General features: G+C 51.6%; 1 protein-coding gene across 10 annotated transcripts in view; it reads right to left on the bottom strand.

Annotated features, from left to right (window-relative positions):
• The window catches only part of PPP6R2 (protein phosphatase 6 regulatory subunit 2), a 49978-nt gene that overhangs the window by 7643 nt on the left and 23637 nt on the right, over positions 1 to 18698 (bottom strand). For 9 of the 10 annotated variants that reach the window (XM_049626603.1, XM_049626605.1, XM_049626607.1 and 6 more), the window contains 9 exons: positions 14058 to 14195; positions 12595 to 12660; positions 10882 to 10994; positions 10381 to 10494; positions 8343 to 8469; positions 7201 to 7353; positions 4376 to 4579; positions 3166 to 3230; positions 1384 to 1499 (listed from right to left, as the gene is read on the bottom strand). In XM_049626603.1, the coding sequence (XP_049482560.1) occupies positions 1384 to 1499; positions 3166 to 3230; positions 4376 to 4579; positions 7201 to 7353; positions 8343 to 8469; positions 10381 to 10494; positions 10882 to 10994; positions 12595 to 12660; positions 14058 to 14195 (1096 nt within the window). Of the gene's footprint in view, positions 1 to 1383; positions 1500 to 3165; positions 3231 to 4375; positions 4580 to 7200; positions 7354 to 8342; positions 8470 to 10380; positions 10495 to 10859; positions 12304 to 12594; positions 12661 to 14057; positions 14196 to 18698 lie in introns of those variants that run through there. The other variant, XM_049626611.1, reaches the window with a different exon arrangement.

Here is an 18698-nt window from a genome sequence, read left to right as displayed (position 1 = left end):
CCAGTGTCTCTCAGCACGCTCTTCAGGCTGGTCTGGGCATCGTCCTCCCCAGGGGAGCCACACGGGCCCTTCTGACCTGCCCACCTTCCTGTCTGAAGCAAGACTCCTTTGGGCCCTCCCGGCTCTGCTCAGGAAGCCTGGTGGCCAGGAGTTGCAGACCACGGCCAGGATGTGAGAGGGCGTGGGTGGTGGGACCCCAGGTCGGGGCAGGGGTGGCCCTGGAGTCCGAGGCAGGAGAAGCCCAGGATGGCGGATGTCTCAGGCTGAGGGCAGAGGGGAGGACTGACCAGAGGAGGGGCTGCCTCTGCTCAGGTCCGAAAACCTGTTCTTCAAGAAGAGAGGCCACCTTCCCCAGCTCCCCAGACTGGTGCTAGAAAGGTCTGCAAAGCTGCCTGAGTTCAGAGACAAGCTGGACTGTGGAGCGGGAGGGCAGTGTTCGGGCGGGACTCGGGTGGTCCCTGAGCAGCAGACACAGGGGAGAACTTGTTGACACCTGAGCTGCTGAGTGCAGGCACCTGACAGGGCTGCTGGGCACAAGGATGCCCTCCACAGAGGTCTGTTCAACAGAACTGACACCTGGGACCCAGGCCCACCCTGAGAGAAGATCCCATGTGGGAAAGCAAGCAGACTGTCCTGTACCAATGCAGTTACCGCCTGCTGAGGGGGGCCAGAGGGCAGGAGACGGGGGCAGGGGGCTGAGGGCAGAGGCAGGGGGGCAAGAGGCAGGGAGCAGAGTGCAGAGGCAGGGGGCAAGGGGCAGAGGCAGGGGGTAGGAAGCCAGAGGGCAGAGGCAGGGGGCTGAGGGCAGAGGCAGGGGGAAGGAGGCAGAGGGCAGGGGCAGGTGGCAGAGGCAGGGGGCAGAGGATGGGGGCAGGAGGCAGAGGGCAGGGAAAGGGGGCAGAAGCAGGGGACAGGAGAGAGAGGGCAGAGGCAGGGGACAGAGGCAGGAGGCAGAGGGCAGAGGCAGCGGGGGAGGCAGAGGGCAAGGGGCAGGGGGCAGGGTGCAGGAGGCAGAAGGCATAGGCAGAGGGCAGGGGGCAAAGAGCAGAGGCAGGGGGTAGAGGGCAGGAGGCAGAGAGCAAAAGCAGGGGGCAGGAGGCAGAGAGCAGAGGCAGGGGGCGGAGGCAGAGGGCAAGGGGCAGAGGGCAGGAGGCAGAAGGCATAGGCGGGGGGCAGAGAGCAGAGAGCAGAGGGCAGGAGACAGATGGCAGAGGCAGGAGGCAGGGGACAGAGAGCAGAAGCAGGGGGCAGGAGGCAGTGGAAGGGGGCAGGGGACAGAGGCAGGAGATGCGGCAGAGGCAGGGGACTGAGGAAAGGGGCAGGGGGCAGACCCAGAACGGGGCTCCTGCTGCCAGGAGGGCAACAAGGGCAGGACGGGCTCACCTCGGATGACTTCGCTGATGTGGGTCTGCATGGGGCCCCTCTCCAGGTTCTGTACCACCGCATTGGCAATCCGGGTAAGGTGGCCCATGTTGCCTCTCCTCATGCCACCCGCTGCCCTGAAAGTGAAGGGCAGCATCAGGGGACCACTAGGTTTTCTTCACTGTGTCCATCAGGGCCCTGGCCTCGCCCCTGCTCCCAGCCCTCCCTGTCCCCCCCACTCCCCTCACCCCACGAATCCCACCTGCAGGACACTTATTTTTCCAGAGCACCTGCTACAGGCCAGCCAATCACTCCAATCTCACTACAAGGAGTGCTAATGAGGCAGACACCGCTCCTACCCCCAACGTAGAGACCAGAAACCGAGGCAGCCATGGGGCCTGCATACCAGCAGGGCCTGGTGGGCCTCTGCCCACCCCGCAGGGCTGGTCCGATGCTGCGCCCCTCAGCCCACATGCAGACACCTCTGCCCTGTCCTGGCTCCCAGAGGCCCTTCCAGCTCCACCCAGAGCCGGCTGACCCGAAGGAACACCCAGTGGGGCAGAAGAGGTTCAGAGACCCCAGTACAGTGCATTCCTGCCACGGGTGCTGACCAGCGGTGGGTGGCAGGGGAGGGCAAGGGGAGTCAAGAACGGACACGGGACTGGGACCCAGAGCCAGGCAGGGGCTGCTCCACATTGGCAGTGGCTGGGAGCTGGCCTGTCGCTGCCTGGCTCCCCGGGTCTGCAAACTGCCTCCTTTGCTGAGTTCTACACACTCTAAGGCCTGAGTCCCGGCTTCCGTCCACCTTCCTACCCCACGCTGCCAAGCACACACAGCTTCACGTTCAACCTCTCCTCCGTCACATGCGTGACCCAACACAAGGGCAAATCTTTAAAGCCCCTTGTGCTAGGAAGGCGTTAAATGCTCAGAGGGGACAAAGTCACTTTCGACCATGTTCTCTGTCCTAAAAGCCTGACGGTGCCCAGAAGAGGAAGCAAAGGTGGGCTCCTGAGTCAGTGAGCCCAGCCTGGCAGAGGAAGGGGTCAGGAGGGAGCCTGGAGGGACAGGCCCGCGGGGAGGCCTGTGTGCAGCCTGCTGTGAGTCCCAGCCTCTGTGGCATCGTGGGCCCCTCATTGAAAGGAGTGAGCCACCCACCGTGACAGGCACCGTGTGCACCAGTGCACAAGAGGGACAAGAGCAAGCTGCCCATGGGGCTTCAGTGGTATCACGTGGGCCAGACCCAAGGAAGGACAGATGACCCCGTCCCACATGTTGCACGTATTCTGCAGAGGACACAACCTGGTGGGGTAACAGCAGGATGCGAGCCATGAAGCGGGTGAGATCAGAGGCCCCCCAGAAGCAGCAGTGGGCAGGGTGGAGCGACGGCAGGGTGTGGGCAGGGCTGTGGGCAGGGGCAGCCCACACAGGGACCTGGATGGTTGAGACTTAGGCAGTGGGAAGACCATCTGTGTGTTTCAAAAAGATCCCAGCTGCTCAGGGCGCGAGAGGCCAGTGGGGCAGGAGAGAAAGCAGGAAGTAGCCCAGATGCACTGCTGAGGGTTCAGGGCTTAGCAGGAGAAGCAGCTGGTGGCGGGGATGGGGAGATGGGAGGACTGAGGACACACTGTGAGTGGAAGGCTGGGGTCCCTGCTGACAGGCCGGGTGGGGCAAGGAGAAGAGTGGCTCTGCCTGTCTCTCCTGGGCACCCTAGGCCTGCCCCTCCCTGGCCAGCACTTCCAGGTTCCCCACCAGAGCCGCACACCAGCCCCTGGGGTACCCCCTACAGCTCCCGTGGGTCCTTACTGTGCGTGATCATTGGCTTCCCAGGCCTCCAGGATCCGCTGGACCAGGCAGCACTTCTGGAACAGCTAAGGGGACAGGTGACCCCAGTCAGGGTCTGCAGGGCTGCACACTACCCTCTACCCGACCCTGGACCGTGTGGGTTAGGCTGGCAGCAAGCAGGCACATCAGCGCAACGTCCCCAATGCCTCCCTACAGTCCAAACAGGAGCAAAGGTGCTGCCCGGGCCCCATAGGGCCACCCAGCTCCGCTCCTTCCCCTTGGCCGCCTCCCACCTTCTCTGTCCAGAAGCAAGGATTGGGCCCAAGTGCCTCCTCTGGCCTCTGGGCCTGGACGCCATTTCCTATGCCTCTGCATGTGTTCTTGGACCCACCTCACACCCCACTCCATACAGGGCCTCCTCATCTGGGTGAGGGTCCCTCACTCACTGGTGTCAAGGCACCTGCCCCCAGCTGTGTACCCCCTGGGCTGCTGTCCAGCTCAGGCCTGCACGACGCAGGCCTCTCTGGTCAGACACTTGTGTCCCTCCTGTCTGAGCCTCACAGCCAGCCTGAGGGTCAGAATCGTCCCCCACCCCCACCCCCGCAGCCCCCAGCCTCCCCAGGGAAGCACGAACCAGTGGGCTCCCCGACTCAAGAAGAAGTGACCGTGCCCACCTCCTCATGGCACCCACCCACCCACACACCTGTTTCCTCTCCTCCTCAACAAACACTTGTTAACATCGCTCTTGTCAGCTGTTTAGGGCAGAGGAGACACAGACACGGACACCAGGCAAGAGCTATGGGCAGTCCCAGAGAGGAGACTCCCGTGAGACACTCATGGGCCAGCATGGAAGTGCCAAGAAAAAGGCAAGACTTTCCTTTCACAGGGTCCACAACCCCAGAATGTTTTCCCCTGAGACTTCGACACATTCTCTTTCCTGCACACTTTCCTTCACGGCCTTGTCATGACGGCAGCAGACCCCGGGGCTGCATCCAGATGCTCTGGCCCCCTCTGGTGAGCGTGGCCCCACCGCAGGGCCCGGCCCTCGGCTCCCTGGCAAACAGGGACACTTTCTCCATGACTCTTTGTCTCACAGTGGAGGGAGGGCAGCGCACCCACGTCACGGGAGGCTTAGGGGGCAGCCACAGTGCGGATATCCACACAGGGCGGGGCTCAGCTCGCAGCGACAGGAAGGGCGCACAGCAACACACAGGACGCTGGCTGGACTTACGTGGGTCACCATTGTGTTCTCAGGGCGGCTGGCAGCAGGCGGGGGGGCCTCTGGGTCCCCGCTTCCGGGCAGAAGCTCCGCCCTGCCCTCCAGTCCACTGGCTTCTGCCCTGTCCTCGCGGGCAGCATGGGAGAGAATAGCGGCTATGCATAGTTCCACTTGGAAGTGCAGGAAGTTATTCCAGGTGTACTTAAAAAACAGGTCCTGGGTAAACAGAGGACAGAGGAAAGTCCTTGGACGGGTTTTCTCCCGGCAGCAGGACCACGGAGGCGAGGGGATCGCTGTCGTGGTAGTGCACCGTTCCCACACGCTGTCCCCTGACCACGTGGGTGGCCAGGCGGGTGCTGACGGTACCCCCTTGAGATGGTCTCTCTGTTTGGAACCTTGACAAAGGGCCACCCGCCCTTCTGTCTCATCAATCTCTGCTCTCATCTGAACACACCCTGTGCTGGGCTTATCTTTTTGTCCTTAACTTAGAAGTTTAACTCATTACTTTTTAGCCTTTTTTCTTTCCCAAGCGTACTTTTCCTGTGGTATCCACTTCAAGTACATGATACACATTTTGCTATGTAAATGTTTATTATTCTGCCTTTACGATTTTGTCTTGACCCATGAGTTACTGGAAGTACATTAAATTCTCAAACACCCAGGGACTCTGTTCAGGAAGGGATGTGAAATCGAGAGGTGGACACTCCCCGAGGGAACCCAGTGAGGCCCAAACCCCAGCCAAGCCTAGAGGATGGCTGTGTCCTTCCCCTGGACCAGGGTGGGGACAGCAGTCTGCCTGTGACTCTCTGGTCCCGCAGGCCAGGGAGGAGGCACTGGCAAGGAGAGTGACAATGTGCCTGCCACACCGGTGAGGACGCTGCCGGTAAAATGGGGCAGCTACTACGGTAACCTGCTGCCTCCTCAAACAGACGCGTAGAATTACTGTACGACCCGCCAATCCCACTTCTTGGTACACACTCAGAAGAGATACGGGCACACCCATGTTCACAGCAGCGTATTCAAAACAGCCCAAAACTGGAAGTAACCCAAGTGTCTATCAACTAATGGCTCTGGACAAACACAATGTGGTCACTTCACACAATGGAATATTATTCAGCTTCAAAAAGGACGGAAATCCTGCCACGTGCCACCACATGGATGAACCTTGAGGACACACTGCTGAGTGAAATAAGCCGGACACAAAAGGCTAAATCCTGCGTGGTTCCACTTCTGTAAGGTCCCTACAAGAGTCAGACTCAAAGAGACAGAAGGTATAGGGTGGCTGGGTGGCTCAGTTGGTTGTGTCCAACTTCAGCTCAGGTCATGATCTCATGGTTTGTGAGTTTGAGCCCCGTGTCGGGCTCTGTCCTGACAGCTCAAAACCTGGAACCTGCTTCGGATTCTGTGTCTCCTTCTCTCTCTGCCCCTCCCCCACTTGTGCTGTGTCTCTCTCTGTCTCTCTCAAAAATAAATAAATGTAAAAAATATTAAAAAAAAAAAAAAAAGAGAGACAGAAGGCAGATGGTGGTGGCTGGGGGAGGGGGAGGGGCAGGGGATAGACTGCTTACTGGTCAAAGTTTCTGTTTCAGAAGATGAGAAAGTTGCAGAAACAGAGAGTGGTAATGGTTATATAACATTGGGAATGTACTTAATTCTACTGAATTATACACTTACAAATTATAAAAATGATAAATTTTATGTTATATATATTTTACCACAATAAAATAAAAGCAAAAAAGGGGGGTGGGAGACACTTTTTTTGAAGAGAGGAAAAGGAAAGGAGGTCTTTCAAAAACGAAGCCCTGATCCGTATCTGGGATTTCAGCACAGCAATGCCCAGCTGACTCCCAAACCCTGTAAGAAACTGAGATATAGTCAGTACTTCAGGCCTAGTTCCAAGGCTGCCCCCTTCTGGGATGAGAATTTTTTTTTAACGTTTATTTTTGAGAGAGAGACAGAGACAGAGCAGGAGCAGGGGAGGGGCAGAGAGAGAGGGAGACACAGAATCCAAAGCAGGAAGGATCCAGGCTCTGAGCTGTCAGCACAGAGCTCAACACGGGGCTTGAACTCCGGACCGCGGGATCATGACCTGAGCCAAAGTCTGATGCTTGACTGAGCCTCCCAGGTGCCCCTGGGATAAGAATTTAAATTAGAAAAGATTTCAGTTCTCTGGGAGTAGAGGCCCTAAGGCAAGGCAGAAGGGAAGAGGGAGACCGAGACCCCATGTGTTAACGGCGCACACCCAGGGGGCGCCCTCCCCATCAGCACCCACCTTCCGTGGCGGAGCCTGCTGCCCACAGCCAGTGCTGCTCTGCTATCCCTGCCTGCCTGTCTCCCGCAGGCACCAGAGAGGTATCTGCTGAAGAGAGGACCACTTCCCACTGGCCTGGGCAAGAGCTGCTAGGGTGGCCTTCTACTGTGAGTGACCAGGATTTGCTCTTTCAGGACGTTTTATGTCGGAGAGCTATAATAAAAATTCTATCTTGGGGAGAAAACAGGAAGGGGATGGACTGTATTACCCCAGTCCCTCACAGTGGATTAGAAATCTGCCCTCTGCTTTCGGGGCAGTTCTCTGTACGCCTACACCAAGGCCTATCCCACGGTCACTCGGTGTGCTTCACCAGCGACCTGTGCGGTCAACCCTGCGACAGGTCTGGGAAATGGTTTCTCTATACAGACTATGCTTGTTCCGGGCAGAACCTTGTCTGGATACTGAGGTCCAAATGCCTGCCCCTGACAGACCCCCGCCCAGTGCACCTGCCCTGTCTGCCCACCCCCCTGCTGACAGTGCAAGACACGCAGAGAGCCACCCAGGGCTGGCAGGAGCGCCCACTTACCAGCAGTAAGCCCATGGTGTTGAGCCGGCAGAGTTCCTGGTTGATGCTGGGCGTGTTCGTGTGCAGCAGTGCAGCCATGAGGCGGGCCCCGTGCAGACGGGCATTCCCCAAAGGCTCCTCCAGCACGCCAATGGTGGTCAGGATCGCTTTTTTCTACAAACACAAGAGCACCACCCAGTTAGAGACCTGCAACCAGCATGGATGGCCGCTACTGGCTTCTCTTAGCTCTGGTGCTAACTGCTCAAAGGGCCAGGCCACTACTCCGTGAAGCGGCTCAGCCTGGGGAGGCATACGATGTGTGTGCGGAGGTTCCTCAAGCCAGTGTTGCCTATAAGAGGAAATAAGGTGTCAGCAGGGTTAGGGACCCCACCACTCCCTTCAGGGCCTCACAAAACAGTAAGTAATGGTGGTCTACTGTCCCCAGAAGCCCAGGGCTCTCTGGTCCCAGCAAACCAAGCAAAGACATGTGCATGTCAGGTTATGAGACATGTCCAACATGGGGCCAGCTCTCTGGGGGACACCGTGTCAGGACACCGAGCTAACAGACACTCCATGAACATACTTGAAGGAGACAAGTAACAGTTGGCCTCATCAGATTGGATGCCAGGGTTCTCTGACCCCACACACACACAGCGTAATGTTTCATTAATGAAATGTTCCAGAATCCCTGCCTTCATAGTGCAACAGATCATAGTAGGTGCTACGAAGCACCAAGGAAAGGGAAAGGGGCCCTGACAGAGGAGAGGGGCTCCACAGTGAGCTCCATGGTGGCTAAGCGACTGAGCCCTTCTCCGTGTGACCCAAGTGCTGCCTGGAGCTATTGAGCTGAGCACAGGCCTCCCCTGGGATTTTCCCTGACCATTGGCCAGGTACCCCTGACTTGGAGGCCAGACCTACAGTAAACTTGGGCTCTCAGACGGCCCCTATTTCAGAGTGCAAGAGTCATCTGGGGGGCTGCAAAATGTCCTCCCCACCCAGCCTTACCTCAGAGAAGAGACGGACATTCAGCAGATGAGGGTATGGAAACATGCCTCTGGGATCTGTCTGGTGGCTCTCAAGTTGGGATGTCTGGTGGTCTACTTGCAAATCATCCTGCCTATAATGCCTGCATAGGGACCTAACAGCTGTTCAGGGTCACCCACCTTTGGCGGGCTGAGTAGAAGCTGGTGGAAGTCCTTCAGTCGTGGCTCAATGCCGTGCAGTATGCTGCTGCTGACGGTACACAGCCCTTCCAGTCCCTGAGAAAAGGAGTCCACCAAGCCCTCTGTCCTGTGGATGAGGACAGCAGATGGAGACACAGGGCATACACCCCCGTCCTCTGTCACACCTCGCCCCCCAACTTCTCCACCTATTGGCTCAAGAGTGGTTTGGTGGCTGGTGCAGAGAGAAGAGAAAAGCAACAGTGGCCTTTAGAAAACATTCCCAGGTGATGGCCAAGGACAGCCTCCTCACCCCCACGGGGCTGGTGGCATCTCACACGCACCGGACCTACCTCTGGCCCCCACCTCTGGTTTTGGAAAATTCACCATTGTTCCTACTCCTTGATTGAAAAACAGGAGACAGGACTCCACATCGTCCCTCCAGCTTTTTCAAACTAATTTCTCTGAGATCTTTATTTAAATGCTTTTTCCAGTTATAAAAGTAATACGTGACCATTATAGAAAAACATTTTAAATACAAAAAAAGAAAAAAAAAGAATCAGCTGGCTCATCTCTGTTTTTATGTCTCATTTCCATGCTGTCCCTTTACTGCAGGCAAGGTTGGGAGAGGCCTTGAGAAGAACCCCCACATCCTACAGAAAAGGCCCAGGCTTCCAGGATTCACAAAGATTGAAAGAAAAAAAAATCAGCATTCTTGGGGTACCGGGGTGGCTCAGTCAGTTAAGCGTCCAACTTGGGCTCAGGTCACAATTTCATGATTGGTGGCATCGAGCCCCAGATCAGGCTCTGCACTGACACTGCAGGGCCTGCTTGAGATTCTCTCTCTCCCTCTCTCTCTCTCTGCTCCTCCCTGAGCATGTATGTGCTTTCTCACTCTCTCTCTCAAAATAAACATTAAAAAAATCAATATCCTGATTGTCTAACTAGAGAAAACAATGATAATGTTATAATTCTATTTTTAGGTAATAAACTAATAGATCTGTATTGGATCCCAGAGAAAGAGAGCCAAAAACTGCTACTAATACCATACCAAGATTAACTCAATTTCTTGTCACTTCTTATTCTTTGGTTGTTGTTGTTGTTTTTTTAAATTTTTTAAAATGTTTATTTTTGAGAGAGACAGAGCACAAGCAGGGGAGGGGCAGAGAGAGAGGGAGACAGAATCCCAAGCAGGATCCAGGCTCTGAGCTGTCAGCACAGAGCCCAACGTCAGCGCGGAGCCCAATGCAGGGCTTGAACTCACAGACCGCGAGATCATGACCTGAGCCAAAGTCAGATGCTTAACCAACTGAGCCACCCAGGTGCCCTTTTTTATTGTTATTATTTTTTAAATAGGCTTCATGCCTAGGATGGAGCCCAATGCGGGGCTTAATCTCATGACCCAGAGATCAAGACCCCGAGATCAAGACCCTGAGCTGAGATCAAGAGTTGGATACTTAACTGACTGAGCCACCCAGGTATCCCTATTGAGCCACCCAGGTATCCCTATTGCTTTTTTTTTTTTTTTTTTAATTTTTAAAGTGCAGTTTATCAGTGCTGGGAGCTTCAATGAAGTCCCCTCCAGAAGAAATAAGAGAACTAGTCACCCTGGGAGACAGGCGACTACCACACCACATGACGGGACAGAACAGATCAGACACACACACACACACACACACACACCTCGCAGCCCACACCCCCACACATTGGCATGTACATACAAAAACCACTCACACAAACACACACACACACACACACACACACACACACCCCACACCACATTTACACACATCACACACTGGGACAGTCTATGGGGAAACCCACTGTTCATACCTATTCCACAGATACATCTATAAACACCTTGTAAGCTGGCGACATTGGGTACCTTCGGCCTGAGGCAGGAACATGACTGACGCCAAAGGTCAAGGAGCTGTAAGTTTATCTTTTCAAGAAAGAGAGTCTACCCATCATTAACAATTAGTTAAAAACCCCACACACCCAGACCACTCATCATATTCAAGCTCTCATGCGAGACACTCACCCAGCCCGCCTTGTTTCCAGCAAGGTAAGTAACACCTGAGTCCCACTAACGAGGCAGCTCTCAGTCTGGTCTCCATCAAACATGTTCTTCAGAAGCTGCTCCACACAGTCCTGCCTGTCAGACACACACAGAGGTCACTGCTGCTGGAGCAGACACACAGGCCAGCGTCCAAAGGACCGCCTCTCCTCTCTATAAACGAGCAACACCCTAAAACTCGAGCGGCTTCGCTTGGGCTTCAGGCTGGGCACCCAGGGTTCTCACGACGCTCCTGCCCCTGCTGGCCTAGAGTCACTACACATGCCAGGGGTCCCCTAGAGACCCCTCCTCCCATGAGAAACAGGCTCATCAGGTTAACTAGATGGGAGTACTTCACAGCCAGCTCATCAGAATCTGGGCATCTGCAGTATCTGCCTGTGCTCCGGGCAGGGCTTGGAGGCCTCCTCATGCTCAGAAAGACCCCACCCCACCCAGCCAGGCACCCGCAATGCAGCCAGCACTCACGACTCCAGCACTGTGAGGAGGGGGTCTGGCTCCGGGGCCTCCTGCAGCTGACTGGCCTGCTCTCTGCCCAGCCTGATGATGTCACAGAGAGTCTGAGAGGCGTTGGACTGTCTCTGGAAGGAAAAGGAGACACAGCACTCCCCTCAGGGCTGGGGAGAGAGGCCAGTAGAGCCGTCCCACTGCTCAGTTCTCGGAAGAACACACTGGACTCTCTAAACAAGTCCATTTCAGAGAAGCCTGGTTGGCCTTTCTGAATGTCAGGATGCAATCCGGTCAGACCTTTCAGCTGTACTGAACTAACCCAGACTCCAGATAGGGCTCTCGAGGGTCAGATACACCACAGAGACATTGCTCTATCCCTGGAACCATTCTGAGATATGCTGCATATGTGACCACGTTACTGCCACTGTATTTTAAATTAGTATTTAAAATATTAAGTATTAAACTGTAGCTGGTAACACTCAGAATGAGTCCTATGAGCTAATGGAAACAGACAAGGTGCTACAGAAAACAGAGGCCTCAACTCTTCCAGGGAACCATTAATCCTTAACTAGTGAAAATCTGGACTCAGTGCACTCGCAACAACATGGGGTGTTTAGTGGTGCAGATAAACTAACTAGAGAGAAACTCAGCCCCCTGGCTCCATGCCGGGAGCATCAGAACATGCAGCCGTGACCTGTACACTGTGGGAACTCTGGGCTACAGAAAGTGTTTGCATGACTACTTTAGGGAGAAATGAAAGCAGTCAGGTGGTCCCTGTGGCCTCACCCCTGCGTCTGGGCCAGGAACAGGCCAGTCGGCCTGTGGTGCTCACACTGGTGGAGGGGCACCCGCCCTCCTCAGTATGGAGCATAGGCACCCTCACCCGGCTGTGTGACGGCCCCGTGGGCGGAGAGGAACAGAGAACAGTGTGGCCAGGCCACAGCACAGGCTCAGACACAGGTCGGCACCACTGTTCTCAAATTGCTGAGGGCAGTGTGTCTGTTTACTTTTGTCATGCACGGAAAAAATACACCCCAAATTCTTCAACAGTGATCACTGCAGGGAGCAGGCAGGGGGCCAAGAGGAAGCCCCACTGCCACCCTACATGCTTCCACACTGGCGGTGGGGGCCTCCCTCCCAGAGGCTTTACGCCCTCGTAAACCCCACCTCCTCAGCCACTCACTTCTAGAGAGCAGAGTACAGCCACAGTGCGGACTGTCCCTTCTAAGACTGCAGAAGAAGAACTTCCGTCTTGCTCACTCCAAGGGAGGCCAGCAGCACGTTGTGAGCTGCCCCGTGGACAGGTCCACGGCCCTCAAGGAGCGGAGTCCTGTTGAGCCACTGGTGACCCTGGAGGCAGGGCCTCCCCCAGCTGAGTCCTGAGATGACCACAGTCTTGTAAGAGACCCTGGGCAGAGGACCCACTAAGCCGTGTCCAGGTCCCTGACTCATAGAAAGAGAAATTTAAAAAATACTTGTTCTTATAAACAACTAAGTTTTGGGATAATTTGTTACTCAGCCAGAGATGCGATCACTAATACAATTCTGGTCAAATTGTTTTTTATAATATGTATGTATTACTTTTTTTAGTAAAAAGACAGAGTCTGCAAGTCTGTGCTTGATTGAAGGAAGAAAAGTATGTAACTCTTGCCCTCGGCGGCAGAGAGCGTTCTTTAGTAGCCCCGAGTGAGGGGCTCTGCGGAAGGTGGGCTCTGTGGGAGCCATACTCACATCTTCATCCTGACTTGGGTGGATCAGCTCCACCAGCCTCTGGATGATCTTCTCTTCATTAAGCCACTGAAAGGGAAAAAGAGGCCTGCCAATGACGCTGTTCACATCTAACTAAAGAGAAGGAAAGTCCGTCAGTGCAGAAGAAATCCACGTGCCAGGTTCCAGGCGTAGAGATTCTCTGTCCAACGTATGTGTCCACCCAGACCCAGAAAGAACAAGTGGTGACCAAATTCTGGAGAGACCTGAACTCCACAAAGAAGGGACCAGTGGTCCAGACGCCTAAACATACTGTCCTCAGGGTGTCTCGGAAGACAGAATGAGCTGGAGCCCAGAGCCACCCAGGCACCAACAGGGCTGCCCCGGTGCCCAGCCTGGCTGCACATGGACGCTCTGCTCTCTGCTGTGTCAGGGCCTTTCCAAGGTCGGGAGAAGCAAAGAGGTCTGGTGCCGGTGCCTGAATGCTGTGAGGACTACAATGCCCAACACTATTTGAGGCCCAAAGGTGGTGGGGACCCAGGGAAGACCAGTGAGTTTCCTTATCCAAAACTGGGAGATCTGCCCCCGCAGTTGCTAACATGAAGTTAATGTGGGCTTTCCGCCATTAACAACAGCTGACATTCATGCTGTGTCTCACTGCCTAACGTTAGCTATTTATGACTGACTCTTCGTGGGAGGCTGCTCCATAACGAACCTAAACATGAGAACGGCTACCCTGATGACAACTGTTACTGGGTCCCAGGAGCTGGAAAATGAGCAAGAAGGCCCAGGCCTTTACTTTAAATTCCATCACAGACAAAACCTGCCAAACAACAGTGAACAGTTTATCCCGCACTCGTTTCCTGGCTCCTCTGAGACTCCTCCTCTTTTCTGGGAAAGAGAATCCTCCTCTTTTCTGGGAAAGCCCTCAGGGAGTTATGAGCAGCTCATCAGGCTGCGAGCCTGTCAGGACAGACACGTGCACAGACTCCAGGTCAAAACACAGGCCTGCTCAGGTCTCTGTGATTTCTCTGCAAGGAATCCTTGTCAGCTGGTGCCTTCTTCATAGGTAGGGGCCAGATAATAGAGCCAGGACCTGACAGAGCCCCTGCTCTGAGGCTATGGGGACACTAGGGTCTGGGGGGTGGTGAGGAAAGTCCTTTTCTTCCTTTCACAGAGAAGGAGCCCAGAGAGTGTCAGGAGGAAAAGGAACACTCTGCTCTTTGTTTCTCAACAGACTGAGGCAGTACAGCAGAAAAGGTACAGACTGCAGACCCAGCCTCAAAATACAAGCCCTGCCAAGAACCCATGATGGCCCCACAGGGAGAAAATCATGGCGGGTGGAAGGCTGGAGGTACCGGCCCTCCAGTGGTCTCTGAGCGCCTTCACCCAACTCTGGCCTCCCTGAGGCAGGCCCTCACCATGCACTCGGCCCGCACTCAGCCGACAGGGAGAGGGCTCCAGAGAGGAGGGGCCCGCACACTCACATGCAGGACTTCCTGCCGGAGCCCGGCAGGCTCCACGCAGCTGACAAGGCGCAGCAGCAGGTCCATGAGGGCCGAGGTGCCGATGTGCTGCAACACCAGGCTGACGAACCTGTCCTTCTTCTTCAAGAACAGAATCACCTGAAATCAAACACACTGTGCGTGATAAGCCTGACACCCATGAAATGTTTCCCCCAAGAACTCTCATGAGAAAGATTAATTTTCAATTACACTGAGCAGAAATTATGGAGACCCAGAAAAAGTTGTAAGACAGACCTTTCCAAGGACAGGCAGAGACCTGAACACAGGGAAGTCTATGTGGCAGTGGTGGGGGCCCATGAAGATCCCCAGCTAATGGAGAGCTGCACGGTTTGAGGCTTTATGCTCTGATGACACAAATATGCTCAGATAGCACAGCAGCCATTCAGTACTGCTCGTTCAGTACTGCCTCAAGTTCTCCCAACGGGAATAACCAGTGTGAACAGACCGGAGCAGAGTAACGTCGTCGCTGCAACCCCCAGACCTGGGACGCAACCCGACAGCACAGAGCACACGAGACAGCCAGTCACTGACAGGCCGCAGCCCGGGAGGGAAAGAGGACTAAGGTTCTACAAAGGAAAAGGCGGCGATGCATGGCCGGCTGGCGACCAGTGCCACCAGGATGTGGACAGCCGGGCATGGGGGTGGGCCGCAGGTGAGAGTGGAGATGGAGGTGGAGAAGCCTGGGTAGGTCCTTCTCAATCGCACGTCTACGAGCTCAGCTCAGCCAGAGATTAAGTGCCTACAACATGCAGGTCACCGAGGTGGACCCAGGCTTCTAATGGAGATGGGGGGGCACAGAGAAGGCCCACCTCGCTGAAGGACCCCAGCCATACTCATGCTGAGATGCGAAGAAGAGGAGGGGGAAGAAGGAAAAGAGGAGAAGGGAAGGAGGCTCTGTAAGGAGAATGAGTACACACCCCTAGAGAAGGCGCCAAGAACAACATCAGGAATGAAACAAGGTGCATCAGGACAGAGCCCATGGGTTATCACCAGGATAGGGTTAGTAGAAACGATTTCGTGACAATTTATGTAAATTTAGAAAAAATGAAAAATTTCCTTGAAGAACACACTCATCTCAAACTGACAAAAAGGAATAGAAAATCTGAATAGTTCTAGGAGCATCAAAAGAAACAAAATCTATAATTAAAAGCCTCCTCATATAGAAAACTCCAAGCTCTGATGACTTTCTAGTAAATTCTACCCAGTATTTAAAGAAAAATAATTTCTAATCTTACATACACTCTTCCAGGAAACATAAAATGAGAGAATATGCCCCATATCATTATATAAGAACATAAAACTTTGATTCTAAACACCTGATATAGGGAGCACCTGGGTGGCTCACTTGGTTAAGCGTCTGACTTTGGCTCAGGTCATGATCTCACGGTTCATGGGTTTAAGCCCTGCGTTGGGCTCTGTGCTGACAGCTCAGAGCCTGGAGCCTGCTTCAGATTCTGTGTCTCCCTCTCTCTCTGCCCCTCCCCTGTTCATGCTCTGTCTCTCTCAGTCTCTCAAAAATAAATGTTAAAAAAAAATCTAAACACCTGATAAGGACATTGTAAGATAGGCAAATTATAAGCCAATCTCACTGATGATCACAGATGCAAAACTTCAACACATGAAAGAAAGCATAATGTACCACAACCAAATGGGTGAGGTAATACCATGAAACCAATGCTAGCTTAACATTAGAAAACCAATGGGCAGGATTTATGAATTAACAGAATAGAGAAGAAAAATCATATGATCAACTCAATAAAGACATCTGATAAGTTTCAACAACCATTAATGTTATAAAAAGACTAGGAATAAAGAAAATTCCCTTAACTCTGATTAAAACAAAAAAAAATCTATAAAAAACTCATAATATACTTCATACTTAACTATGAAATGTTGAAAGCTTTCCTTCTGATGTAATAAAACAAGGAGACCCACTATCACCAGTTTGATTCAACACTGTACTAAAGGTTCTAGCCAATGCAATAAGGCAAGAAAAAGAGATAAAAGGTATAAGAATTGTAAACGACAAAATAAAACTGTCATCAATCAGAGATGACATGATCCTGTACATGGATAAAACAAAATGACAGATAAGTTATTAGAATAGCAGCTTTACTGATAATCACCAAAAACTGGAATCAGCCTCGCTGTACTTGAACGTGTGACTGGAGAAACACGTGGTCCACCTGCCCCACAGAACACTGCTTGGCAATAACAAGGAATGTACTATGGAAACACACAACGACCTGGATGAATCTATAGTGAATTATGCTGGAAAAAACTAGTCCCCAAAGACTACATATTGTATGCTTTAATTTAAATAACATTTTGAAATAACACAATTTTAGAAATGGAAACAGATTAGTGCCAGAGGCTAGGGATAGGTGAAGGGGTAGAGGTGAAGGAAGATGGAAGATGGAAGTAGCTATAAAAGGGCAACATGAAGGATCCTTGTGGTTTTGAAAGTGTTCAGTATCCTGACTTTGATAATGGATAAGTAAACCTATATAGGTGATAAACAGTACCAAACTTAATACACACAGACACACACACACACACAGCTATAAGCAAAAGTGAACAAATCTGAATAAGATCAGTGGACTGTATGAATGTCAATATCCTGCCAGTAACGTTCTACTACTGTTTTGCAAGATGTCACCATTGACAAAACTGGGCAAAGTATACAAAGCACCTCTTCAAATTACCTTATACAACTGCCAAGTGAATCCACAATTACCTTAGTAAAACATTTTGATAAAAAAGATATTATTTAGAATAATATGAAAATATCAACTACCTAAGAATAAACCTGATGAAACATGTGTAAGACCACTACACAGAGAATTATAACATGTTACCAAGAGAAATCAAATAAGCCCTAACTACTCAGCTTTGTCACTGTAGCACGAAAACAGCCATAGACAATATGTAAGAATGGATGTGTTTCAGTCAAATTTCATTTCAAAAATAGGTGGCAGGTTGGATTTGGCCTGTGGGCCATAATTTGCCAACCCCAATCTAGAGCCAATGTAAGCCTAATAAAAATTTTGGTAGGTTTTCTTGGGAGAGGAGGGCTGGGGAGAATGTGGAAACTGACCCTCAGTCCAAAAGCTGTTCATTCTAGGGGCACCTGGATGGCTCAGCTGGTTAAACATCTAACTCTTGATTTTGGCTCAAGTCATGATCTCACGGTTTGTGAGTTTAACAGTATAGCCTGCTTGAGATTCTCTCTCTCCTTCCTTCTCTGCCCCTCTCCCATTCACACTCTTGCTCTCTCAAAATAAATAGACTTTTTTTTTAAAGTTGTTCATTCTAAAATAATGCAAAAGGCAAAAATTAGTAAAAAGAAATACTGAAGAAAAACAAAGTGAGAGGACTAATTATCAAATACCAAGACTTATAAAACTACGGGAATTAGGACAGTATTGCATCAGTGCAATTACAAACAGGACAACAGAGCAAAGTCCAGAAACAGACACACGATATGTGAGCCCCTGACTTATGATGGGGGGGGGGGGGCATTATTGTAAAGCAACTGAGAGAGAAGGGCCTTACCAATAAATGCTGCTGAGCTAACTGGACATCCATATTTAAAAACCAAAAACAAAAAAAACCTTCAACTGTACATCATTTACAAGAATCAATTTCAGGGTGCTTGGGTGGCTCGGTCAGTTAAGCACCCAACTCTTGACTTCTGCTCAGGTCGTGATTTCACAGCTGTGAGATCAAGCCCTGTGCTGGGCTCAGTGTGGAGCCTGCTTGGGATTCTCTCTCTCTCTCTGTATCTTTGCCCCTCCCCATCTTGTGCTCTCTTTCTCAAAATAAATAAACTTAAAAAAAAAAAAAGAATCAGTTAAGTAAATTATAGATAGAAATGTGAAAGGTAAAACAATAAAACTTCTAAAAAAAAATACAGAAGATTTTTGTGACTGTGGTAGAGAGGTTTCTTAACAACAAAAAAACCCACCAACCATAAATTAAAAAAAAAAAAAAAAAAAAGCCGAACAACATAAAAATCTGAACCTTTGCTCATTAAAATACCACTAATACTAAGGGGTGTGGGTGCAGCTAGCCAGAGTGAAAAAGATGCTTGCACCACAAAGTCAACAAAGGACTATATCCATGAAAACAGAACATTCCTGCAAATCAAAAAGAAGAGACAGCCTAACAGAAAATGGGCAAGAGACTTCCCAAAAGACAGTACCCAAATGGCCAATTAATATATGAAAAGGTATATATCCTTATTAGTCACCGGGGAGATCACAAATTAAGATCACAACACTATATTACATATACCCACCACAACAGCTAGAAGAAAAGAATGATAATATTCATGGTTAGCAAGCAAAAGGAACTGGTAAACTCTGCTGGCTCAACCACTTTCATTCACTGTATCCATTCAAACCACATGCATGTCCTAGTTATGTGGTAACACCTAAAGGAATGACTAAAAATCTACACAGAGACACATGAGAAAACACTACAGGTAGATCAAAATGGAGTATTTAAAAAAATTTTTTTTAATGTTTATTTATTATTTAGAGAGAAAGACAGAGTGTGAGTGGGGGAGGGGCAGAAAGAGAGGGAGACACAGAATCTGAA

This window comes from Panthera uncia, chromosome B4 (genome assembly GCF_023721935.1).
Source record: "Panthera uncia isolate 11264 chromosome B4, Puncia_PCG_1.0, whole genome shotgun sequence".
NCBI lineage: Eukaryota > Metazoa > Chordata > Mammalia > Carnivora > Felidae > Panthera > Panthera uncia.
The sequence above is the reverse complement of the archived record's forward strand: the minus strand, read 5'-3'. Positions and strand labels throughout refer to the sequence as shown.